Source organism: Channa argus, chromosome 17 (genome assembly GCF_033026475.1).
Source record: "Channa argus isolate prfri chromosome 17, Channa argus male v1.0, whole genome shotgun sequence".
Lineage (NCBI taxonomy): Eukaryota > Metazoa > Chordata > Actinopteri > Anabantiformes > Channidae > Channa > Channa argus.
Window position 1 is genome coordinate 8597959 of NC_090213.1, and position 27426 is coordinate 8625384.

The 27426-nt window shown below is 41.0% G+C and overlaps 3 protein-coding genes across 4 annotated transcripts in view; 1 reads left to right on the top strand and 2 right to left on the bottom strand.

Moving 5' to 3' along the window:
- Window positions 1-9842, bottom strand: part of LOC137102135 (beta/gamma crystallin domain-containing protein 1-like) — a 24877-nt gene extending 15035 nt beyond the window's left edge. The window contains exons 1-5 of one of the 2 annotated variants that reach the window (XM_067481317.1): window positions 6942-7180; window positions 6693-6764; window positions 5008-6398; window positions 1109-4547; window positions 651-830 (exon numbers count right to left, since the gene is read on the bottom strand). In XM_067481317.1, the coding sequence (XP_067337418.1) occupies window positions 651-830; window positions 1109-4547; window positions 5008-6398; window positions 6693-6740 (5058 nt within the window). In that variant the 5' untranslated portion in view covers window positions 6741-6764; window positions 6942-7180. Of the gene's footprint in view, window positions 1-650; window positions 831-1108; window positions 4548-5007; window positions 6399-6692; window positions 6765-6941; window positions 7181-9513 lie in introns of those variants that run through there. The other variant, XM_067481318.1, reaches the window with a different exon arrangement.
- On the top strand, window positions 8823-25474 carry ripply2 (ripply transcriptional repressor 2). Its single transcript, XM_067481322.1, has 7 exons — window positions 8823-8942; window positions 10156-10196; window positions 15546-15640; window positions 18623-18689; window positions 21153-24793; window positions 24882-24952; window positions 25043-25474. Exons 5-7 carry the CDS (start codon window positions 24680-24682, stop codon window positions 25203-25205), a joined length of 348 nt encoding a protein of 115 aa, XP_067337423.1. The 5' UTR covers window positions 8823-8942; window positions 10156-10196; window positions 15546-15640; window positions 18623-18689; window positions 21153-24679; the 3' UTR covers window positions 25206-25474.
- On the bottom strand, window positions 13232-17707 carry LOC137102137 (melanocortin-2 receptor accessory protein 2A-like). Its single transcript, XM_067481321.1, has 3 exons — window positions 15815-17707; window positions 15140-15239; window positions 13232-14448 (listed from the first exon to the last, which is right to left on the bottom strand). The coding sequence occupies exons 1-3, from the start codon at window positions 16098-16100 to the stop codon at window positions 13971-13973; spliced, it is 864 nt and encodes a 287-aa protein (XP_067337422.1). The 5' UTR covers window positions 16101-17707; the 3' UTR covers window positions 13232-13970.
- Window positions 25475-27426: the final 1952 nt, after the last annotated feature.

Below are 27426 nucleotides of genomic sequence, written 5' to 3' on the forward strand. Positions count from 1 at the left end.
CAAAGAATGACTCAAATAATTCTTTAAGCAAAAATGCAAAAGCTCTCTGGTTCAAAATTTGCTAGCGGCTTTAGCCTTGATAAACTGACTAACTATGCTTTGGACTGTTGGCTGGACTAAACAAGCGATTTAAACATTGAGATATACTGATAGGCATTTTCAAACAGGTAACTGTCACACTAACAGTTGTTTATTGTATGTCTTCTGGGAAAGAGCTAAGTACTAAAGGGGCGGTAATAAATTTGCAATCTATGCATTTTTCTGTCAAGAATCTTACAGTCACAACAATTTGTATGCAGAACTTACTATGCAGAAAGATGAAAACTGTCTACAGGCTATTGGAAATCAACATATGCAGAACAAAATTTTTGATTTATACTTTCTAGCGCATTCATGTGTTCAATAGGTCTCATCTTTTCAACAATCCCTAAATGCAGGAGCCAAATTAGTTCAAAGACAAGCAAGACAAAAGACAATAGGGAGTTTGAATAAGACGTTTCCCCTCAGATGATGCCCGAATAAAGAATCCAAACAGGATAAACACGTCCCTGCCAGACTAACCTCAAACACGTACTTCAGAGAAATGTACAGCTTTGAATTTGTGATGTGTGTTAAGTTATTCTTTGATTGTAAGTATGCAGCACACTTACATTTTTACTTAGTAGCTCCTGTGGATGAGCAGGAGGCTGCTTAAGCTCAGTGAGTGCACGGTGTGTAGTTGGAGGAATCCCGGGTAAACATGGACGCACAGCATTAGGAAGCAAGGGACTTGGTTTTACAACCAGGTCTGTTTCATCTCCAGGGACTGGAGTTGACATATTTCCAGGAACCTAATGCATAAACATAAAACCATCAAGCAAGTGTTAATAGCTGAATGCTCTGTGGTGACTTTTATTGTCATTGAGAAACAATTTAAGACAGAGCACTGTATCATTTGGAGTTGGACAATTCATGCTCTCTGTGTTGTAGTTGCTGAGTAGCTTTGCTTCACTTCAGCTTGTCTGTGCTTGCGAGCGGTATTTTGCCTGTAAGGTCTCTGTTATGAGGGCAGTAACAATTGTAAATAACATCAGTTTTTGTTGGCGAAAATACCATTTAGAAAACTGACCTCTTTTTTGATGTGATCCTGTCCTTGTATGCTCTGCACTGGCTTCAGTGGCTCTCGGGGGAGGTACTTCTCTAAATAGTCTGGCAGCTTGATGTCGTTAAAGGAGGGAAGTGGAGGAACTGACTCATTGACCACAGGCTTCACAGGCTGGGCTTCCTCTCTGTCGCTCGAGGCAGAAATTTGTTTAGCCAGTTCGCCTTTAATCGGACCTTTGGTAGTTGGGCTTGGTGGGGGTGGGTGGGACAAAGGTAGAGGACTTAGGAGGTGGGCTTCGCTGGGTGACACATCCCCAAAGCTGGTCTCATCTGCCTGTGTTTGAAGTCCATTCCTCTTCCCTCTAAGGCTGGAGGAGGTGAGGCTGTTGAGGACACAGCTTCCCTCCAAGCGAGATTTAACCTTGACGTGCTCATCTTTCTCTTCCTTAATGTCCTCGTCAGCCTTGACATTGTTTTTATCCTTGAGACGAGAGTGAGTGTCAAGGCTACTAAGCAGCATGCTTCTGTCTGCCAAACTCGCCCTGGCAGGCTTTAGCCCAGATTTAGTTTCTATGTTCTGGAGCTGTGCTAAGAGGCTTGGAGCCGTGTCTAAGCTGAACTTGTTCTTTCTCAAACCAAACTTAAACTCCTCAGGGTCAAACGTCTTCTCAAAGCGGTCCTCCTTGATGGCCGGCATGGCAAAGGGAGGCTGAGGTGGCCGAAGGTGGTTGTGTTTGCGAGGTGGGAGGGAGAATGGGGCACAAAGTTTCTTGATTTTCACAACGAAATCATCGTCATCCAGCTCACCGGAAGTGTCCAGCAGATTGCTCTCACTTCCGGAAGAGCTGAGTTTGGACTCCGGCACTTTAAGTCTCCGTTTGGGAAGGTCCACATCCAGCCAGCTGGAGGGCGCATCCTGATGTTTAGATGAATCATCTTTATTTAGTCCCCGTGGAAATTGGAGTTTCTTCATGGATGAACGCTGGACTGAGTCTGGGATCAGCTTATTAGCCTCTGGGAAAGTGAGTGCTTTTGGAGCTTGATTTGGCTGGTTATTGACTGCTTCCTTTTTAACATGTGAAACTACAGAGATATCACCATTAGCAGCAGGTGAAGGTTCATTCGCTGGTGGGCTGAATGTCCTTTTAGCTGTCTTCTCCATTACATTACCTGTGGATTTAGCCTCACTGCTATCAGAAGGGCTCTGTATTAATTTACCTGCCCCCTTGGGTGAAGTGGTATCACTTGTGGTTGCAGTTTCTTCTGATTCCTCACATGGTGGGTGACTGGGAGCTAATTTAACTTTAGCTTCTGGGCCTTTGACTTCTGAGGGCACAGATTTGACAGTTGATTTTTTTTTGGCATCATCTTGCTTCACTGCCTCACTGCTCACTGCTGGTTTTGAGACAGAAATAGGAGAAGGATCCTGAACAGACGATTCTATAGCTGCCATAATATCAGCCTGTGCAGTTATCAACAGTTGAGTGTCATTAGCAGCTTTTACGGTCACTTCCTTAACGGCTGTAGTTGCTTTGGTAATAGGCTTCGAGCAGGAGAACACAACATTAGCTCCATGTGTATGTGAGTCATGGGGTGAATTCTCAGTTTTTTCCACTGATGCAGAATTAGGCTGTGGTTCTGCTGCACTTACCACATGCTTTTTTTCTTTTCCAGGGCTTTCTGTAGACTTTGTTTGCAACTCAGGAGGCACATTTGTTGCAGTTTCTCCCTTCAAAGGCCCTTTATCTCTCTTGGTCCCACTCACTGCCTCATTAGCCGGGGTGACAGCACATACAGTGGCTTTTTCTGGATGTGTAGTTGCTGTCTGACTGACGTGCTGTGTTTGAGCAGGCAGGTCTGATGATCCATTAGTTTTTTCTAAAGACTGAGGGGCTGTTTCTGGTTGGTTGGCTTCTATTTTTGTTGTGTCTTTAATGGACTGTTTCTCATCTTTCTTGTCATCATTTTTATAAACATTTCTTTCTGTCCCTGAGATACTTTGTGCACTGTCTGAATCTTTGCGATGAATCCTTTGTGACTCCTTAGTGATGTCTGTGTCTGAACACCGGGGCTGTTCTTCATTTTTCTTCTCATTCTGATCAGTTTTTTTACTACCTGCTTTTTCAAATATCCCCACAGCTTTACTCTCAGCCTGATTTATTAGTTGTGTGTCATTGTTTTTGGGTTGCACTTCTTCCCCTTCCCCCTTTTTAACAGACTGCCTCACTTTTCCTTTGCTTTTTGATCCCTGTTGCAGAGACAATTCTTTATCTAATTTGACGTGTTCAACAGGTGACACCTGCTCCAGTGGCGTAGTCTTCTCAACATGTGATTTAATGGCTGCAGTGTCTCTGCTGTCCTTGGATACTAGTTCTCTTTCCTGTGTGAATACCAGGCTGCACCCTCCTGCATTTTCCTCCTTTTGGGGTATTATAACAGGGTCCTGGTCAATAGACTTCTTTGTTCCACTGTTGTGCGCTGGAGCGTCTGCTTCATCTTTGTTAACAGGCAATTCCCCCTGTGTGTTGACAGGTTGGTCAGTATTCTGTTTTTCCTGTTTGTTTACCCCTTTCAATTCTTTATTTTTTTCTTGTTTGGTATCAGACAGCGCCGGCTTATCTGACACATTTATTTGGGCTTTATTGGATTGAGATGAAACATTCTCTGTGAGTTGTTTGAAGGCAGCGACCGTCGCCTCAGTACCATCCACCTGTTCTTGTTTTAAAGCAGTGACTTGCAGTTTGCTTGCAGGTTTGTTTTCACAGTTTGGGCTGATGGGACTGGAAGGCTCTCTGCTTTTCCTTCTTTTAGAGCGGGAGCCTGTTCTGCTAGGGCCTTTGGACTGTGGACTGATGTTACTGCTAGTTTCTGAAAAATCGCCCGTTCCTTTAACTGAAACGTCTGATTCGACACTGTCAGGTTTCATGTGTGTTACTTTGGAGTCTGCTGGCTGTTCCTTAGGGATGGGAATCTCTGCAAGCGAGGTATCTTGTCCATCTGGTTTCAGTGTTATCTCTGCTGTTGTCTGTCTCTGCTCTTTAATACCCAGTTTACCCTGATTGTCCAGGTTTGGCGACTCCACGGGGGGAGGTGGCTGTATTTGAGACATTCTTGTCATGGCTGGCTTTCGAGGCGGTGGGGGTTTAACCTCTGGTATAGATTCTCCTGTGAAGTTCTTTGCTCGCTCCCTGATCGATAACACTTTCTCCCTGACAGGTGACGTAGAGCTGGACCTGACTGAGCCTTGATGTTCGGCTGATCTCGACCTCTGGTCTGACGCCACAAAATCTGCTGTCATCCTCTCTGTGGCTTTCCTAACTGGAGAGACATCAGCACTCCTCGGGGAATGGAAGATCTGCTTATGGCCCCCCACTGCCTGCTGGTGCTCAAAGAGGCTGATTTTATCTGCAATCCGGCCAACAGTTGCTTTAGGCTCCTCATCAGTTTTCTTCGGATCACCTGGTCTGTATATAATGAGAGTCAAAAATATATATTGTGAAACTTTTTAAGCATTTGGCTCAAGTACTGTACACGTGGCTCACTACAAACTACATAGAGTGACACAGAGAATGTGAATTTAATCTTTAGGTGATTCTGACCTATATTTGAAACTGACAGTTCTAATCTTCAAGCATTGTAGTGGACTTAGTGTTATGACTCATTTCACTGTTTTACTGCGGATACACCTGAGATATTCCACCGGCATGATTTAGCACATATTTCTGGGTTTTGACAGCAGTGCCAGGTTACACAAAAGGTTACACAAAAGGTTACACAAAAGTTAAAATGTCAGTAAATGTTGGACGTACACTAAATATATAAGAAAATAACTGGTCCTACAAATAACAGTTTTTAGTGGAAAACATTAATAGTTTTATTCATGTACAAATCGCATAAAGGTCTCTTTGTGTAACTTGAACTTACCTAGCATGAGACTCGGATTTGAGCGTATCCTTCTCTTCATCTTTGGTCTTTAATGCTAACTTAAAATCCTGGTTGCTTCCCGCTGCACTTCGTTCAGGATTCAAAGGCACATATTTAGTAAAAAGCTTCACCTCGCTTCGAGAAACTTTTAAACTCCTCCGTTTGGACTCTGGCGTTTCTGTCTTCCTTTCTACTTTGTAAAGGTCATTGTCCTCCATGTTCAGATCCCCATCAACCACACATGCCAGGGTGTCTGCAGAGAGTGAGTTTGAATCCTGGAAGTTGTCCAACTGCTCGACTCTCTTACTTTCCCCTCCTTCAGGTGAGGTCGGAAAGGTGTGGTTGTGCTTGGGGGAGGAGTTTTCAGATGACTCACCCTTGAGAGTCTTTGGACTTTTACCCTGTGGACTGGTGACTACGTTAGCTGATGAAGGGAATCCCTCCAGGGCATGCGTGGGATTGGGGGGAGTTTTCTCCCGGGGGCTGTTCCCTCCATCTCCCTGGGAGTTCTTCCTGCTTCTCCTTCTGGCTGCGTTTTTACGCCCCATGCTGTCTGCGTCTGTTTGTTCTTTGTCAGGTTCAAGCTCTAACTGTGAGTCTTTGTGTGATTTCAGTGACACTCCCACTAAAGCGCTGTAAAAACTCTGTGTCCCAACAGCAGGGCAATCATTGGGCGACTTGTCCTCTGCACTTTTTGAACTTGAGCTCAGTGATAAATCAACACCTGGTGAGGACTTTGCCTTAAAGAGGACATTCAAGCTTTTTGTGACTTCAGTGCGGACAACTTCCTGTTCAGCACAGGTGTTTTTGCCGCAGTGAGTCACACTGGTCTCCTCCAGGTACACACGGAACCTCTTGCCTGTCTGAGCCTGAGGCTGGGTGTGTGCCTGGTCAGAGTGCCATGCCACTCCCTGTTTAGAATAGGAGGGGAGATGTGTCAGATGACTGGCATTCTTTTCAGGATTCCCGCTCACTGAAGTACCGTTGCTGCTCTCCTCCCTCTCCTGGTCCTGCCCTATTCTCTTCTTCCTGGATTCCACAAACTCCTCCTCTTTTGCACGTCCTTCTCCGGTCTCAGTGCTGCTCACAACAGAGCTGTGCTTGTGGTCAGACTGCGTGGCGTCCTGCTCTTCATAGAGGAAAATGTCTCTGGCAAGACCCAGCAGACTGGGATTGGAGTTCTGTTCCTTCTCCTCCCCCCACTGTTGTTCCACTGCCCCGCGTTTCACAGACTCCTCACTCTGTTCTGCTCCTTCTAAATTATGGGGCTGATCAGCAGCCAGAGAGGTATTTTCTGTAGGACTTTTTGGACCCTTTTCCCTCCATGGAGAGAACCAGTTCCCAATACGGCCCAAGACCCCAGTGCTCGGCTGCTGCTCTGGGCTTTCAGACTAAAGCAAAGCATAAAAATAAATCATAAACACAAATGTCTGTTTAAAAGTGCCGCTGCAGTTGATGAACATGCATATTTCAGTTTGAATATGCTCAAACTTTTGATAAACTGACAGTAGTTAGACGTGGTAATGCAAATATCATTACTCGTCTATGAACAAAGGAAGGGAGTGCAGGCTTGTGATCTAATGTAAATATAAGTAGTGGTTTTTGTTCATAGACACTTTTAGTACGGCCATGCATCTCTCAGCATATCAAGGACATGCAAGAACGTTTGTAACCTGTACGCTTACCGTAGAAAATACCATATCATTCAGACTCTTTATGTAGGTTGTGAACATGATTTTGGTTTAGAACAAAAACTCCTACAGAGCATAAAACAAAACAAAATCATTCCACCAGACAATTCCACCAAACAACAGCAGTGTGAAAGAGAAGAAATCTCTGGGAAACTATTCTGCCTCAGCAAAGTGATAGATCCATCCATAACTCTGTAAATGAGAGCAATGCGCTCTGTCTGTAATTTAAAAAGATAAACTCACCCTTAGTTAGACATAGAAGAAAACTTTTCGGCACACTCCAACAAATAAACCGCTGTGTGTTTGGACAACATGAGGTCTGCACTGGGACACATGTCTAACTAATGAAGCAGTTGTCTTTGGTCGTCCTCGCATCCAGTGAAGCATCCACAACTGCACGAGGGCGAAAGACTATGGGATCGGGTTTATGAGTGCGTGCCGCTCAAGTTCTTTCCTCCTGCTCAGCGCGCGCAGACTGGGGGTAAAACGATGCCTTCAAGTTCTCCTCGTAAACCTCTAACAGCGGGGAACAGGTTAGTCAAGAAGTTATTTTCCCATGTCAGCCACTTCACCGCAGTTTCATTTTGTTGATATAAGTTTGGCTGAGAGTCAATTTTAGGTGTAGGCTTGATTTAACGATCGCCTATTATCAGAAATGAATGTGAAAATATATATTTTTTAAAAAAGTGTACGCCCGCTGTACATCAGAACCGTTAAGTTTCCAATCACACAAATAGTTTTTGCTTTCTTGCTTAAAATCCAAATTTTATTCATCCTAAAATTGGGTGAAATCCAAAGAAAGTGCTTATAGGAGTTGTACTTTGGAAATTATGCTGACTGGTTGGCTTTTATATGGATTAGTTCTCCTGTATTAAGTATAAAGGAAACGGCGATGAGTGGTGGTTATGTTTTCTGCGGAGTTCTGTTATTATTGTTTCAGATGTTATAAGTATTTAACAATATTTTTCTAGACACAATCATATCATCACATTTTGAACAAAAAAGCTTTGAGGGAACTTTTAGGTTGGGGTGCAAAAGTTTGCACCCCTTTTTTTGAAAGGTCAAAAAGAGTTAATACAAAGTTTTTGGGGATTTTTTTCCCCGTCACTGTTAAATGGATGTTTAGCTAGTAAATAAATCATAAATCATTTATCATGGGGAGTGCAAACTTTTGCACCGGTGTCATTTTATCCACCATAACTTTTTTAAATACAATCCTTAACCTTATTTTTCGTTATTTCTGATGATAAAAATACATTTGTACTAGCTGAATGTGCATTAAGAGTTACGTTTGCCTCCGCTTACACTGAACTGAAGCATTGAAGGGGATGTAAACTTAGCCCTGAACCTAATAATGCAATTCCAGCTAGTACAAATGCTCATTATTTTATTATCATTATCATATATTATTTATATATTATAAATGACTAAATGTAAATTAAAATTACGATGGTGCAAAAGTTTGCTTCACCTTGATAAAATTAATTAACTTTAATAACTTTCAAATAATTTGTAAAGAAGGTATCAACTGAATGTGCATAAAATTTCTGTATTTAACACCCCCCCATGTATTTAACATGAATGTGCAACATGTATCTGTGCTCAGTGACAATTAAGGTTCTTTTTCTTCTTCTTCTTCTTCAGTTAATGCATAACTTCATTGGTGTCCATACAAAGAACAGTAAATGCCGTGAACAGTGGTTTGCATCAGCGAAGTGCACACCATGAAGTGTATGGGAGACCCAAACGTTGACACATCACAGCTCAGCTCCTCAAGTACAAAAAGTATCACTTGGTTGCCAAATATCTGAGACATTTGCTTAACAAGTCAGTCCAAGTTCGTCTGGCCCGTGGAAGCTGATGGGTTTCTTGAGAGCCTGCCTACAATTTAGGATAAATATTCCTCCCACACTCTTTAAATATTGTACATGTTGATGTATGACCGATTAAACAAGTGTGAACGTCTGAGTGTAAAATTAGTTGCAAGTGCTCTGGTCTAGTACAGTGGCTCTGCTGCCCTGTCTTTGTTGAACCGTATCCGGATTGGTGAGGCGTGCGCAAACTAAAAAATCCTACATTGCTTAAAGCAGCTGAAGGCAGCAGGAGGATGTGTCTAAACAAAGTTTTCCAGGGGAAATGACACTTCGGCCGTGACTCTGTGGTTGTCGGGGCCTGTCGAAGGCGGTTTTGGTTTTGGTCCTCATGTTGATTTCGGCTGGTAGCTCAAGTCAGTCTTTCCATGATGTGAGTCGAAGCTTTTAACCCATTAACTACTTATGCATTATACTCAAACCTCTGTTTTAACCAACTAAAGGAGCTATATCCATAAATGCAGGGCGAGTTTTATAAGGCCCGTTTTCACTTTTCAGTTTGGCACAAAACCAAAACTACCTGTGGGTGGAGGTGTGGCCCTTATCATTAGTGGTTTAAAAAAAGAATATATATACCCTTTACTGTTGGTTATTATTTTTGGCCGCTCTGTCCCTTAACCCCCATTATATGTGCGGTTAATGTTTTTTCTGTGTGTTGGGAAGCAGCCTGAATAATTTAGATTTGCAATGTAACAGCTCAATAACCTCTTTTGAAAAGTATCTTTTCATAATTCAGGCAAATCAATCCACACTTATGGAGGTCTGACAAGTTTCTACACAAAAGTGCAGCCATAAAACTAAAGCAACGGTGGCCCACAAGCTTTCAGCCTACACTGTTATTCATTGAGTCAAGTCCCCAAATACTCTATCGACCCGAAAACCCCACAAGCCCCGAGTTCATTTCTTTCCAAGCCCCTCAGCAGAGACAGAGAGCGAGCTCTTACCATTATTACTGGGTTTCTGCTGCCTTCTCGGTTGTCTCGGGAATAAACCGGTCAAATGCAGCCCGTTGCAGAAGCCCTCACAAAAATGAAGACTTTCAGTGCCACCGCCTCTCTGAGGTAACCTGTCCCTCCTCAGGCACAACGGGGGGAGCCTGCAGCGCACTCCCTGTTAAATTCACTGCGGACTGAATCCAGAAAGAAACAAACAAACAAAGCAAAACTTCAAAGCTAACTTTAGTCCGCTGGTTAGATGCTATTGTCAAGGTTGCTTTAGTCATGCTATTTTTCCTAACAGTAATGGAGGCTCGGGTGCAGGTGGAATCTGCCCCGGCCAGGTAACACACCCCACGGCTTTGAGCAGCATGACACAACAGCCAGCAATGGCGGTTTGTTGTGCAACTATGTCAGGGCCACAACAAACACAGAAAACTGTTTTGTGTTGAGTGTATTTTGAATGTTGTCTGAGAGATGAGCTTTAGTTCATGGACCCTCTCCCACTAAAAGATTTTGCTTTGGTATTTGTGTTTCTGGTGGATTGGTCTATTTACCTGGAAAAAACATGGCAGCTAAAATGTCAGGCAAATGATTTCATGTATACTGCAACAGATATTGTACTAATCTGTTTTGTATTGTGTTTTATAGGCAACTTCCGTGCTGGACATTCATCTGACCTCAAGCCAATGGTAGGAGCAAATCTTTTTATTCACACAAACAAACTCTGTGTCTGCAACTTTTACATGCATCACATTCACAAATACATGCAAACACAATTCCCCTCTGTGGGTGTCTGTTTCCCATGACTTATTAATGTGCCACAGAAGCCGAAACCCGTCTCATTCTACACCTTATGAAAAATGTATGCATTGTCGTTCTTTTCTTCTCTTACTGATAGGAACACACACAAAGTAACCTAACATAATACTAAAAATTTGGCTGGACTTGCTTAACTGTCCCTAAGTGGCCACAGGTCAGATGTTACTGTTTTGGAACTCATTAAGCAAACCGCTGATTGAAAGTTACAGACGTATTAAAAAAAACCTAGAAAAACCATACGCACCTCAGTGCCTCTTCACCTCTGCTGGCTCCACTATTGACCCAGATTCTAAGGACTGTCTCAAGAAGTTGTAATAAACTCCCTATGCAAATACATGGGTGATACATCGTACTTATCGGAGTAATTTCCATGTGGCTAACAAGAGTATACAGGATAATAAAAACGTATTATATACACAGCTTAGCACTGCTCTGTGTCACATTAGCACAGTTACAGACATGCGTACCTGGCAGCTGTCCAATGTTATCGGCCTCCTTTTGTTCAAGCGAGCAGCTCCACAGGAGCCATGTGTAAACAGCTGCTTTGTTGTTGTTGAGAGAGAGAGAGAGACCGACTTACGCATTGTCTGTTTCCACCCAGATTTTGCTGCTTGGCAAGAGAGTTGAATTGGCAGGCTGCAGACAGACTATCTTTTGAAGTTAGAATAGGAATACAGCACATTAATCTCATCTCTAAGAAATGTCTGGTGCTTTTTTTTCTCAGCTTTTTAAACAGATGTGTAAGTGTGTTGGGCGTCAAAGGTTTTTTTTTAATAAGTAACACTGTATGTTTACTAAGCTTCAAGCAGAAAATACAGATGAGGGGTCTTATATAAATCGGTTAGTATAGTGAGTTGACTGTTCTAGTGCATTTTTTAATTCACATCTTTCATCACCACTGATGAAATGCTAGAGAGAATATGCTCTAATTGTTCAATAACACATTAGCTGTAGTCATCCTGGTGATTTGGATAACCTTTAGTCAAGGTAGTTGCCTCTGTAAAACAATTTCTTGAATTTGAATGGAGTTTATTAAATTTGTCTGAGTCATACTCATCAGAGGTCAGTGAGTTCAACTGCAGTAGGTAGCGAGGAAGTCTTTATTGCATTTCTTCTCCAGGGCTTATCCTTGAAATGGAAAAAGAAGTTGTAGTTATGTATAACACTGCCCATGATCATATGATGGCAGCATGTCCATGACTGCTGTGAAATATGTTGCAACTTCGTGCAACTGAACATGTAATTTTACATTTGACGGGCATTTCTTTCTAACGCCCACTGTATCCCCGAGAATGGTCTGCCTTAGCAAAATGTCAGTGTTTTCTTTTCTCCATGCCTGCCTCTCCCTCTGAGGCGCTCTCCCACTGCTGCTCATTTGTTGAAGTGTCATTGCAACCAACCAACTGTCAACCACAATGTCTAGAGACATCGCCGCAGGACATTTTGGAGAAAGAGCAAATGGCAGACTTTCTACATGGAATTCAAATAACTCTATTGCCCCACCCACTGGTTGTTGATCGTCACTACACACACAGGAAAAGGTAGAATTGGAAAAGACTAATCAGAGCTTGAATGCAAAGCAACGTGGAGCCTGCACTTGATAGTGAAGCACATGAGAAGTTGGCTGTCATTTCTAACGACAGAGAGTGTGTTTACTGGCAAATTTGCACACACACTGAGTTCACAAATTGAGTTAGAAAATTATTCACTTTTCTCTAGTCTTAGTTTTCCATGTGAATGTCGTGTCAGATTTCTTGTCTTTGGGATTCAGTGGTGGACACAGTTTGACTGAACACCTCCTCATGTAGAAAATACAAAAGTAAGAACGTGATTCACTGCTGTCTTCCTCATCGCCAGGCTATTTAGTCCTACATCACCACAGCAACTGTGTCCAGTGATGTTTTTGTTTTGAAGTTCTGCCATTCAGAAATCAAGGAATTACATATTCCATGTGGTGATAACAACACTAATGTATTTTTTTCGGCAGTGCCAGGCACGTCTCCTCCCAGGTCACAAGCGTCTTTCAGCTTGCTTGAGGGTAACACACAAAAGCACCCACGCAGGCACAGGCTCCGTTTGTCAGCAACTGTGCTGCCCCTGATTCAACACTTACGGATTGAGCTCCGAACTTGCAGGTTTTTCTTTACACTTTACTAGTATCACAAGCGAATCTAAACAAAGCCTCTGAGCATTAGCCACTTGTGTGCAGCTATATTTATCACGTAGGCTAACTGAGGAAGAATAGGAGGGAAAAGGAAAGAAAATAACCAAATTCTAAAACTATTCCCTGTGAAATCTGCCATCATTTTGAATTGATCAGAAACTATTTCAGTGTTGCTCAAGAAAGAATTAATTTTTGCAGTAATATAAGAAATTTCCCAGCTGAGGAGCTTGGTACAGAAAAGGCAACTAAATGGGTCGTTTGTCAAAATCTAATGTACTGATCGGGTGGAGTCAGTGTTACGTTAATGTTGATAGAGTCTCTGGCATTCCCAGCACATCCTCCCATCAGTCAAGTATATGTAGCTTGTGCCTGCATGCATGTGCAATGTTCCTTTGCATAATCATCACCTAATACTGCTCAAAGTAATTTAATTAGTTTTAACTTGGAAGAAGATTTTTTACATGAATAAAGACACAGGAGTGCAGCACTGCTAAGCACAAGTTTAACACTGAACCTTTTAGTGACGGCGTTCGAGTTACATATGATCTTTTGATCCAGTGCCATTATAAGATGTTATAGTATAGGAATGTGGACAGGGGTCAGCTTGGGAAAAGTTTGATGCTGGCCCTGATGAAGGTGTCAGAACATACAGCATACTGGTCAGAGTGACTAGGGTGCCCCCCCCCGTTTGACATTTAAGCCACCAATGCTGTGACTCATCGGTTTAAATCTGAAAATGCATCGAGCAATTTATAAATGCTACACCCAACCAATCTTGACGTGAGCTTAAAAACAATTTAATTAACATACATCATTTCTAAGTTGTACAGAATTCTGACTGCAAAAGCATCATGTCATATTTTTATCCATGGCCTCTTATCCAAGGTTAGCTTGCCAAAAAAAAAAAAGAGCAGTAATATGTTTAATTTTGTGCTACTTATTACATAAAGAACTTTTCTAATCAATTGCTAATTGTTTTAAATACAGAAATCATTTAATTCCATATTTTTAATCCAGGAGTGTGTTGTTGGTCAAGGACTGCAGAAGAAAACAAGACAACAACAGTCACAGTATGACTTTTACACGGCGTATTTCCCCCGTGACTCCACTGCCCCCTCTGTGCTTTATCTGTTCCGGTGTAGAAAGACGTCTTGCCCAGTACGGTACAACCACATCCTGTTCAGTTGAACCAAAGTCGACGTGAAAAGGGCCATTTTTGAGGGGCTATTTTTGAAGATGAAATATCACCTTGTAAGAGTGAAACGTGTCTCATCCTTTGTGCACCCTTGCTCGTGCTGATCTAAATGTATTCGTGTGGAAAAGGCTAAAAAAAAAAAAACTCAGAGTATCAGCTTGATAGCAACATATTTAGGTGAGAGTTTCCTTTAGTCAGGTCACAAATGGTCTTGTGAAAGGAAAGCAAGTAATTTTGCTACAATACAGGTATGTCCATGCCTTTCATCTCTTTGGAGAAATATCCTTAGTGGAGGTCACAGTGCTGAGAGTGAGACGGGGGCTCCAGCATGACGGACGGCTCGTACAGATCCTCCTCTCCAAATATTGAACTGTGCTCCAAGTTCACAAAATTAGGGATGTTGAAGTGGGACAGAAATGCAGACTCTCTGTCTGTACTGTCTTCCAATAGACCTTTAAGAGGTTGATTTCCCCCAGTTTCCTCAGCCTCCTCTTCCATATCACCCATCCCAGAGGAGCCAATACCCCTTGCCCCACTGCAGGCTCCAGGATGGGCCCACGCCCCTGGGTGCTTTCCACCATTCATATCTTCAGTTTTTTGCTTCCCCTGACCCTGATCCTCCTTGTTGACATAAAAATGTAAATATGAGTGGGACCCCGCTAGCAATGGTCGAGAGAAAGCTTTGTCGTTTTCATCTTGAAGGCCATCAATGTCAACCAGACAGCTATCTGGTCGATGGCGCTTATCAGCAGAGTCTGGGTTTCTGTAAAAAGACAAAAAAGAAAACACCCATAATAAGACTGCATCAAAAAAGGTTTTAAAAATATGACACACGAGTTTATTCTCAATTTTGTTCAGAACACTTTCAATTACTGAACATTTCTTGCCTTGTGTTCCTCTTTTTCACTAGTTATCTCTCTGTCTGTAAATGACTGTAATAATGAAAAACCTGCTTGGCACCTTTCTGCACAAAGAACAGGATGTAATTACATCTAGTCTATACTCTAATCAGCCAAAACCTGAAACCACCTGGTGCTTTTGATACATGGGTCGTGGACATGGGTCGGCTTGGGGAGAATGATGGCAGGTGTCAGAACACAGTGCAGGCTGCGTAGCCCCTGCTGACCTTGTCCACCACATTGAAACCACCAGGTGGTATCAATGTTGTGGCTGGTTTACAGAGATAATCTTTGCATAACAATCTTTTGCCACCCGGGTATCGCCTTCAAGTTAGATATCATCTTTTCACAACGTCACACATGTGAGGGCGACCAGTGGTCAGTCAACCTTACAATAGACCCCACAAGCAGATCAGCAGAGGAATCAGTGGAACTCATCAAAGCCCCGTGATGCTGAGGAAAGGTGCTGGATCTGTTAGAGCTGAACTGCTTGAGCTCTCCTTGGTGCTGAAATTGAAAGTGAAAGGGGGGATTGCATCCTGCTATTGTACTCACTCTTGATGTGGTGCTCCTGTCTTTGTGAGCAGCGTGAGAACAAAGAACATGAATATGACAAACACGGCGAGTCCGACCCAAAAGCCGATTACAATTGAGTCTGAAACGCAACAGAAGAAATAAAAATGTTATTATTGCACATTGGTTCAATGATTAATCGCTATGTATAACTTATCTCATTCCCACTTTTAGATCAAAACGACCAATTGCTCCTGCTGATGTGACCATTCGGCATTTTTAAAATTGATTAGACATCTTTTGCCCTGCTATTTTGTTTGATTACCCTTTTTGTTCATTTATTCATTTATTTGGCTTGTTCATTTACCACTGTCATGTAAAACGTTAATGCATTTACTGCAGAAATTTTTGCAGCTAGTTTTGTTTTTTCCTTCTTTATTTATTATAGAGAAGCAGACAATAGCTCCACAGCTGAAAGAAGAAAGACTGAAAGGTCGGGGGGAATGTGTCGGGGGTAATGAATCATTATCAACAGCGTTAAAGGTGAGTGGCTGATGTCGCATGCACAAACATAGACTCGCGCGTATTGGAAGGCGCGCGCGCGCGCACACACACACACACACACACACACACACACACACACACACACACACACACACATGCTTCACAAAGTAAAAGGCAATGAAGGCATTAGGAGATTTCTCAGCTGTATCTTACATCTGTGCGCTTTGAGTCCCTCGAAAGACACCGGCTCTTCGTCATAATATTCATACTGCCACACGTAGTCACTGCGACGTGCGCTGGTTTGGCTCCGATTGTGAAACTCGGACATTGTAAACCGTTTCCTCGTATATTTCACGACAAAAAACAAATTGAATGAACCTGTATGAATGAATGCTATTAAGCTACTATATACACAAAGTTTACAAAGAGCAATCTCCAGGGATGCGAAGCCTATCTGAAAACAAATCAGCCTGTGAATGTGGGAACTCCACCAGCCCATCGGATTTTCGCCTAGATGTTCATTTTCTGTAACGAAGTGCTAAAAAAAAAGGTGATAATGAGCAGGGAAATCCATCGCTTCACAATTACGGAAAATCTCAATGTATCCTCCTCAAAGTCCTTTAAGCCAAACGGCAGATTTTTGACGAGCCCTCCAGTGCGCATCACCGTCGTCCAACATCCTTTATATTGGCGACTCACTCGCTGGGATACTGAGATTACACTGCAAAAAAAAAAAAAAAAAAAGCCTATCGTAACCAGTCAGTCTGGGAGTTAACATAATTCTTCTAATATGACGAGACCAGGTGTTTCCACTGCAGCTGGCAATTCTTAAAGTGTGGAGGTTATTGTTGTGTTATAATCGTGTACTGAATTTATTCTATTTGTGGGTAAGAGACTCAACCTCAGTAGCCCCAAAATTATGTTTATTCACTACAACTAAACTGTAATATCTTTTGCACCTTAAGTAATTCCAACCACAAAGGAAAAAGCAGTTCAATCCAAACCAAAAGGGTTTTGTTGTCTAAACCCAACCACGGTCTATATGTGTGTGAGAAACACACTTTGAAAATCCATTAGTCAAACGTAGAAGCCAAATGTATTAGAACATTTACAGTAAAAATCTTCTCCAGATGCTGTTTTATACCACCTGGTGATTTTAATGTTTTGGTGGATGAGGGTCAGCATGTAAAAAATGCTATACTGGTCAGGTGTCAGAGCACACAGTGCACCACCAAGTGCATTTAATTATCTGACTGATCCCTGTGTTTCTTTCTTCTTCCATTCTGGTTGAAAAGTTGAAATTCTTTGTTCTTGTTGTTAAAAAAGTGGTTAAAACCACTCTAGACCTTGGAGTTTCCACCTTCAGAATGTCTCTTTTTAATCTATCAGCACAAACATCTGCTAAGAAAAGTGTAGGCCCATACTATATACCAGCCAATTTAACAAATTCCTAACACAGTAAATAATCCAGATTGTTTCATAGTGTCCACTGACACAGCCTATAAATCAAAGCACAGTGAAGTTTAATACCCGTGTGTGAGAATGAGGATTTGGCAGAGTTATCAGGTAGCACATCTTCAATGTACTATTGTGCTGACAACCTACATCTATTTTCAGCATTCATGGAAATATCAAAGTTGGGCCATTGGTTTTAGTGAAAACTCCCCGTACAGTTTTATCAAGTCTCTGGAGGCAGTGCACATGGTGTCCATTTGCCATTTGACTGGAGCGAAGGGGCTGTAAACAAAGCCTGACTAATGACTTTAAAATTGTGTGCCCTGAGGACATTTTGAAAACGTGTGCATGACTCTGCCTGAGGAAAGAACTGCTTATTAAAACCCCGAAACATCACATTGTTAATAGACTTTTCTTCACGCTTTGATAAATCTTCACTCAAGCAACAAGCTCAATTAGTAGTCCTGCATTATTTTAATTTATGAAGAACCTCTTAGCAGAGCCACTTCAGACATTTATTCGCTCACTGATGCTCCACTACAATGGATTTTCTATCTTAATAACTTTGGCATACTACGATGTAATAGAATACATAATAAATTGAAATCTTTTTGAACTTAGTGCCCTTTATGTACTTTACTGTATTAAAATGATCAGAGTTTTGACCTACAATATGGGTAATGTTTTTTTACCTTTTATGAATTTGACGATGCTGTGTTGCTTTATGTAGCCCTGGATGCTCCAGCTGCAAGATGTTTTTTGGCGTTTTTTGACGTTTTTTGGTCTCAGTTTTGGCAGAACTTGTTTTATCATTAGCCACAGCAGGTTGATCAGATTTGGAAATATCTGTGTAGTTGCACAGTCCACTAAATTGGGATTGAATGCAAACTCCAGTATCCTGCATTAAAGTCGAATGCCTTAAAAGCTCATCCACCACTCTGATGTCTGCGCTCCTTCCAATTTGCTTCCTGTATGTGATAAGAACAAAATTCCTATAGGGACTCTACAACCCTCTCTCCTCATAGATAGGCTAACTCAAAACAAATTGGCTGAAAGTATAAAAAAATCAGCTTCAAATAATGGCTTTTCAAATGTATCGAGATGTTACATTAAGGGTCCTAACCCAAAATATCAAACAATAAGACTAGACATATTAATGTCATCTCATGATACTGAACTACAAATGAGACAACATAACCACAGTGAAATCACTTTTTTCTCTCTCTCTCTCTCTCTCTCTCTCTCTCTATCTATCTATCTATCTATCTATCTATCTATATATATATATATATATAAATACACATTATATGTGTCAGTTATTATGGTGTCGGTTTTATTAAAGGTTGGAAGGAATGGATAGGCTGCATTAAAGCTCATCTAAAGAAATTTTATTTTGTCTTTTTCAGCTTCAGATCAAAAATGCATATAGCACAGAAACCAGTCAGTAACTCAAAGCAGTCCCACTGGCTTCTATTTGGTGTATTATTCTTTGAGCTGTGCCTTTCTTCTACTTTAGACACAGTGGTCACGGTGAGACAGGGCTAATATGCTTTGCTCTTTTCACAGAGAACCTTCCAAGGGCTGAGATGAAAAGAAATGTGCAAAGTGATGCTGTAGTTGGCAGCTAAATGCTGTAAGTACTTCTCAGTGAGCGCGGAACTCATACTGTTAGTATCACTGACACAAAAGATGTGTGCCGATTATATTTAGAATAGCAAATATGTAGAAAGACCCCACCAAATATGCCCCCTCCCCCTGCACCCAACAATCTGCAGTCTGTATTCGTTAGTGCTGTAAATTAGCTCTTCATGTAACCGGTTAGAGGAGTTAGTACTTTTTGACAACAAGGAGTCACAACTCCACACTGACATTTATGCACTTATTGCACTGATGTTTGATAGTAGGTGGCAAACTCAATAAAAGCAGTGAAAAGGACATTTTTGTGGAAAACACATGTTAATAGCAAGTTAACATTATCTGATTTCACTGTTGGGATCAATTGCAATATTTGGTCACTTGGGTGCCTGTTAAATGATGGGAAAACATTGCCCCTGTCTTTTAAAGCTGTTTTCGTTGCTCAGCCCCAGGTGTCTTGTTTTAACCGGCGTTGTGTGCGCCGAAGCCGAAAAACCGTTTCTGTAATATGGACAAACAGGTGGCTAATTGACTATTAAGAGTTTATAGTAGCTTTTAAAATGGCTCCTCACATTCAAAATATGGTGTGTTTTGCTGAGTGGCTGGCTGCATGTTATTAGTTGAAAAACTTTGTTACTCTAAATGAGATCACAGGAGCTTTCTTTGTCATTAAAACTCTTCATGCGCTGTACTTCTGTTTATTTAACTTCAGATTAGGCAGCTACACTACATACATTTGTCACACGCAGTAGCCTGGTGCTAACATGTACAAACGATTTGATAAAGGCCCAGTATCTCTCCTATACCCTATCACTCACCTTTCCTGAAGTCCAAACCTCGACGTAAGTTGAGACTCAATACTCCTCTGAAGAGGCTGCAAACCATCGATGCATGTAAATGACCCTGGGTGCTGTGTTGTCTGACTCAGTACTGCAGTTGCTGTTTTGGTTGAGAAGTGGGACAGTTAAACATCATGACTTGTTAAAACCAGAAAATTCTAATGTAAAAAATGTATGAAACAAATGTGTGAAGGTTGATTTATTTTTTTTAACCTTTGAAAAGCAAAATTGTTTTTCCCTCTCTCTGCCACACACTCTGTGTGTGAGTGTCTGTGCATTTTGTTGCTTGTTGCTTCTTCGTTATTTTTGATTGATTCAAACTCAGATTTTTGCATTTTTCTCTTTAACATTCATTCCACAAATGTGCTCTGCTGGGCTACTAGCACCCAGTGTAATATTCATAGATGCTGCTTGGGCATTTTTTCTATGTGCATAATCCCCAACAGGCAGTGTTGTGTTCAGACACATTGCATTTAAACACTGTCTCCTTGCATTAAAACAACACAGCGGGCTCAAGGCCTCACTCTATACAGAGCAGAAATTCAGTCATGATGATCTGGAGGTAAACAGTGGAAATATGGCTTTGAAATAATTCCCCGGGAATGTGCACTTACATGCACATGATTGACGAATGCAGCATCTTACCAAATGACATCATCCTGCATTGCAGAACAAGTTGAACCACATCCAGTTTTATTTATGCATAAGGCTGTGTTGTTTTGCCAGACCCCCCTGTGGTGCCAGTCCCCACTACATTAAACACACTCCCCTCTTTAAATGAACAAGGAGGACCTTTTTTCACACTTAGTAAAACTCTGAAGGCTGCTTTAGAAATGGTCAAGCACAGGCCAGATTTTTTCCCTTTACTTTCTTTTTGTGAGTTCCAAAAGTGAAAAATCATTCATTCAATCATTTGTTAATAAATCATAATGTCCTTGTGTCTGCTACTCAGTTCATTGTCTGCAGAACAGCCCTTTAACCTCCACAAGCATAAATTCACTACTGTGCCCCATTACAAATTCAGCCCTCAAGCACACACTTAAACCCACACTTTTCATTCAGTGCACATTATTTCCCATTTTTTGTACTTCACAATCAACCTCAGATATTCTCTCTTTCTCTCCTTTGAGTAAAATTGATTTTGACAAGTGGAATTTTTCAGCACATCAGCTATGATGAGCCTTCCATACCTTTTTTTGTCAGTATAAACTCAAACCTATGCTGCAACTTGAGTAGTCATGCAAGTTAATACGAGTGCAGTGTAAAAAAGGAAAAGACAGGAACTGTCATCTTTGCCATTTGTGTTGGTATTGCAGTCTATAAGATAAAACAAATATGATGGAGTAAGTGTAAATCAATGAATTCTGAATACATAATTGAAAGATGGGGGAGACATATTATTTAATTAATTAATAAAACAACAACTATCACAAAAAGACAATGGCACGATAATGGCATGCACAATTTACTATTATATAAAAGCCACTGTAGCTACATGATAGAGTCTGTTAACCTGTTCTAGCCTATTGTCAGATTCATTGTTTCATGCTTTATGCTTTGCAAATGAATTTCCTTGTTTTCCTAATATTTTTTCTCTGAACTCTGCCTGCTTCTATTTACAGTGCATTTTTACCATGTCGGATGGTTTCCAAGGGAACACTCGGGTCTTCAATTAAACCAGGATCTGGATCAGTCTGACCTTCTGCCCAGCTGTTCTCAAAACACAGTTCCTGGCTCAGGGAAAGCGATATAAACGCACCGTGACACTCATAAATCAATCATGACATCAACCCTAAAACACGTGTGAGGGAAATCTTGCAAGTAGGTTCAATACGTGTCTACAGGACATTTGATGGAAGAACTATACTCTGTTTTTCTGAAACTTGGATCTTTTTAACTACATCCAAGCTCAATGCCTCACTGATCATTTGGGGTTCTGTAGGGAGAAATTATATGTCCTCTTCATAATGCTAATTCCCTAAGTGTGCACAGTATCTGCATTTAAATGCAATGTGTATTGACATTTTTAGATATTGTTACAGTGTGTACATCTCTTTGGAAGCTGAAGCATCTATAAAACGATCGTCTTCCATTTGATGCACTATGTTGAAAGGCCGCTTTAAACAAGTTCTCTAAATGAAAGCTGGAAGCAGGAAGGTGGTGAAAAGTGCTGAGGCTGTGACAGCTCCTCTGTAGTACGTGAAATAAAGGCTGCCTCTCCTCCTTTTTATTGTGACATGAAGAAATGTCTCTGTGGTAATCCACAGTCACTGAGGAGCACTACTCATATCAAAGCAAAGGTCAATGTCAAGGTGGTAAAAACAGTTTAAAGTATTTTTAGATCTTTATACGGCTGTGCCATAGGTGGAATTTACTTATTCAAGATTAAACTTGAAATTTAAATATTAATTATACAACTTCAATATATTTTGACCTCTTGGTAAAGATGATATTTAGAATAAACAATTAGCCTTGACTAATTCGCAATGCTTGTCAATCAATGGGTCTTTACAATACACAGATCTCACACAGATCTTACCTGTGCACTATGTTTGAGTTATCTTTTCAAATGTGAACCCAGCCTGACAAAGCAATGATAAGTCAGTGATGTGAAGGAATCACTGAGCCTGCATAGAACCAAATATAGACAAGGGTTGTCGTCAGTGAGAGGGAGGGGATCATTTTGGATCACGGGGAGTGCTGTGGAGGAAAATGTTGTGAGTGTGAATGCAGGGAGGAGAAAAGAGGAGACACATACAGCTGCTTTCACACATTCACTATCAATCCATTAAACCTCTCAATCCTCTCTTTGGAAAACAAATACTAACAACACACAGCATATTTAACCTTTTTAATCTCAGGGATGATATATTACATTCAGGTTGCTCTCTGTTCATTAAAATAAGGCTTAAGGGTAGATTTTCTATTAGCATCATCTTGTAAATGGAACTAGCTTGTCAGTTCCTGGAAGACAACCGGCATCTTTAAAGATGATGAATATTTTTATAAGTACCCCAGCATGTACTAGACAGAAGAACATTGAAGTCCAAGGAAACTAACTAACCCTAAAAATATTCCTACCACTTGAGCATAACATGAGTGTTTATTTTCCATCGATAGTCAAAGAGAAAAAGCAATTTCAGTGCATCACTTTAAGGGTAGCTTCTCATCTAAAACACTAAAATAGATCCAGCAGAAAAACAGTGGCAGTTGAAGATATAGATTATATGAGGAAACCCGTAAAAAGGGGGCTTGTTAAATTTAAAATGGTGAACTTTTAGGTCAGACAAATTCAGGTTTTGATTAAAATTACAGACACCTCTCCAGTAGGGAGCTGCAGCTTCTTCTTTGCAAAATCCACATATTGAAAACCAGCAAGCAGCTCATCTTCTCTGAAACCTATACTGATTTATGCCTAATGGGTTTAGTCAATAAGGGATAATGGCTTTTTCCTGGATAGCCAGCGCTCTCTGAGATAAGCATCCTTAATATATTGACCGAGTCCTTACACATACAGCAGTGTGTGTGCATGTGTGGTCAGTTGTGTTTTTCTGTGGTTGTGACAGGCAGTAAAAATGTTCTTTCATTCAAATTTGACAAAGACTTTGAATTTGCTTCTCTGTTCCTGCTTCTGTAAAATATAATTTGTCTTGTGACATATTTTGCACTGTTCTCTCAGTGCATGTGACGTGTGTTTTGCAGAGCTGTCACTATAATATTACAAATACACAAGTTATATCTTTTTGATAACCAGCATTAAATAAAAAAAAAAACACTTTTAGCTGAGTTAGTTTTACTGTGCTCTGTCGTATTTCATTAATGTGTTTAATTTTGTGAACCTAACAAAAGTCATGTTTGTGCATATGCAACAAACAGAATAAAGTATCGCCTATAACATGCTATATAGGCCGGTATAGTTCAAATAATTGCAAAAGGATGAGTAGAATCCAGTTAACTCGTAAGCAGAAAAGGAGACTAAGAGCCAGACAGTGAAAGCAAGAGAAAAAGTGGAGAGAACAAGGTCCGTGTGGACCTTATTAGCTCCAAACTCTGGCTCCCCAGAGGAGTTGTGTTGTGTGAATGGGGCTAGTGGGCACAATTCAGCTACAGTCATGCACAGTTTACTTTTAAACACAACCTAACCTAACATAACCTAATCACGGAGCAAACCCACTTTTAACAAATGATACAAATGAATCTCTCTGTCTTTCTCTCTCTTTGCGCAAACACCCGCAGTGGGCAGACAGTTCATTTAAAAGTGTGTTGGGTGTTACTTCGCTCTAATTAGCAGTTGATCTCAGCATGTAGCCTCACGCCGCCCCCTACTGGTGCGATGGGAGGTAACACATCGTTTTATTTAAGTAAAGTGGGCTAATTAAGTGAGTAGATTACAGAATAACCTAAACTGTGAAACTCCTATAGAAGTCCCAGAATTCCGTTTTAATAGGATTTCTTTGAGCTGATGCATTCAAGCGCTGCATCTGCTGAGGTGCAGCTATTAGCGACCCTCCTGCTGTTGTATAAATAAAAACCTGACGCGTGTCAACACCCCCTCCAAGCACACGAGCCTTCCTCGATCATCTCACTCAGCAGGCAATTAACAGTTGGGCACGCGTTTCTTCGCACCTCGCACCCAAATGGCTACAGAGGAAAATAACAGATAAGGTAAAGGTAAAAAGGTCGAAGCCTTCAACAGGTTATAACAACAATATTTTTACAATTAAAACTGAAACAGCAGTTGATTTAAAACCAATTTAGAGTCATGCTACCAGGTGAGCTTTAAAGAATAAAATGATGCCTTTACAAAGGCCCAAACCCTTAAGAGTCGTACACGGTGCCCTAATTATCAGGACAATTGGGCAAATAAACACTAATACTTTATTTGAAAAGTGTTTTAAATACCCCGGTCCTGTAGAAGAAATCGGCTGTATACATTCAATGTTGAGATGATTAGAGAAAAAGTGACCATATGGTCCGAGTTTGCTAGAGTGTGACTTCTCACCTCAACACCGTGGCGCATGGAAACACTTGGAGACGCGTCAAAGCGCAATTTGGCACCAGTCGCCGGGGCCCTGATAAATAGGATGTTCCTGCTTTCAGCAGCACATCCTCCGAGGACTTCACACAGCACTGATCACTGCAAGCAACCATGGACAATTTCACCAGTGCTAGTGGATTAACTTTTACTGGAGATAATGTTACCCAGCAGTCCAATTTGTGGAGACCGTGGACTGGAAAAGAGAAGAAACGCGCCGCACAGAGTGTAAGTGTAGTTAAATTTAGCACGTCTTTCAAAGTAAAGGTGAATTGTTTAATGGACCAAACGTCTAACAGACCTGTTTAACTTTCAGGCTCAATCCATGCACGGAGCCCGTTCTGATGCAAAGCACCTCAAAACCCCTCAGGTCGTTCACCCAGTGAAGTAAGTGGAGATTTGCGAACACATCTACACCTTTGTTTTCATGTCTGGTCTTTTATTATATCTTATTTATGTTTTTTCTTCTTTTTAAAGGTTGTTTTGGCCGAAGTCGAGATTTTTCGACTATCTGTACCGCGAGGCAGAAATGCTCCTGCGTAACTATCCGGTCCAAGCCACCATCTGCCCTTATGACGACTCCAGCAGCGATGAAGACAGCGATGATGAGGAGGGGGAGGTCGAAAAGGAGCTGAATTAAAAGTCCTCCTTTAAAACCTGAAGACAAACTGTTTCACAATGTGATAATATATATTTATACATATATATATTTCTCTTAATTTATTCCTGTAAATACATGTAAATAGAGCCTTTTCATATACCAAACCAGAATGTATGCTTAAGTTATTCCTATAACATGTCTACCTCTTTTGTATTTTATCGAAAGTTGCAATAAAATGCATCAAATGAACGTGAATGTCAGGGGCTTATTTCTGTATTTACATGGAACTGTAGGTTCTCTTCTACTGTCATAAATAAACAGTGAATACAAACTGCTGGCAGTGTTCACTAACCCACCGGAAATGAAACTTTTTAAAAGGAATAGAAAACTCATCTCTTCTTCTATGGAGTTTCCGGTTTTAGTTTGTTTATTGGAAGCTTCCAAACACATGCTCCTGTTTGTACCCGAACAGCTTTTTCCCATGGATAGGTGCGAGGTTGTAAACACAACATTTCCTGCCCAAAGTGCGGAAACTGGGTGACAGGAAAGTCTCAGCAGAGCAGATCAAGATCTGGGCTTAGATAGTCAAATGGAAAACGTTTAAGAACCATTGAAGCAGTCAGTTGAAACTAATAACCACAGACACGACAAGGCTTGAATAGCGTGATTGTATTTGGTTTAAACTTAGAAGATCTCTACAGAAGGTGATTGGATGAGGTGATTTCCCACAACTCACTGGAGAGCATGGGAGGGATGAGTGCTTCCACAAAACACATTTGGCTGAATTAGTATTCCAATTCCACTGTTTGCAACTAACTGTCACAACTCTCACCGTTTACACCAAGACAATCAAAAGTGTACAATCACCATTTGCACTACAGACTACACATGACAACAGTTGCCCTTTTTGTTAATGTGCAGTGCTTTATATTGCAATGCTGCAGTATGTATATTGTTAGTAAAGTAAATATAAAGTTATTAACTCATAAGGGAAGTAGTTTTACTGATTTCAAGTGATTTTGTAAATGTACTGACGTAACTGGATAATAAACCACAACCACAACAGCAGGCGGCTAATCTCTGCTAGTACGGTACTTGTGTTTGCAGATCGACACTTCACATATTTCATGCATCATATCCCTATGCTAAATATATTAACTAAATAATATGTGGATGGTTAGAGCCCACTTCCTAAGACATTTACACTCATATACACCAATAATACAAAAATTTGAAATCTAATATTCTGTGAAACAATGATGCAATGACTCAAACCATTACTGAACAAGCCTTCTGACTAACTCAGTTGAACTCAGTTGAATAAAACCAGACGACCACAGAAAGATGCACAACAAAACACAAAATGACTTAAAAATGATGATGAACAATGCCAATGTGACCACAAATCCGACACCAAGAAGTAGACACAGAAGTAGTAAAAACAGAACAAAATGTTGAATAACAAATATAAGCTTATTACAAGCAGACCCATTCTTTAGTCTGTGCTCATAATATGTCCACTCCTTGATCTCCTCTTTTGAGCCCTTGCGTGGGAACCTTTGAACTCATCTTGAGGTGTCTTGCAGGGTGCAAAGTTTACACACATTCTTACGGTATGAGACCCTCAATGGCTTGGTACACTGTCTGCCACCAAACTGGTGGCCTCAAATGAACAAATAGCTAATGAGGACAGTTTTAAACCTGACAAGCACCCTTTCCCTCCCATTTTGTGTACAGCACCTAACATTACAAATGCATCAGAAAAATAAAGTAAACACAATTAAGCAATGTTTGAACTGCAGAGTTACTGCAACAGAGATTGTAAGAGGGGCTTCTGAGCATCAAATTAAAGTTTATATCCAGTTGCAGGCTTGATATCAGGAGCTGTGCTGAAGTGATGAAGCCCTGATAACCTCTCCACCCTTGCCTGGACTTTCCCAGGGTTGGGTGTCAGAGCTGCAGGAGTGTCACTTACTTGGGTGTGAAAATTGCTCACGTCCAGAGTTAAATATAAAACCTGGGACTGATGCCCAGTCTGATGAACTTACAACCTTTACCGCACTGCAAGTTTGGGTCAAGTGAAGTGTGAACCTATGACTTGTTGTTAGATTTGTTTCAGATCAGAGTAAAGTATTTGTTTTACATTTGATGCTGTTGCAAATTTCACTTGCAGGCATGTGACCGTGGTTATTGGTAAAAATTGTAGATTGGCTAGTAGAATTTATTTAATTTGTTTTTCGTCCTTTCGGCTTATGCCGTG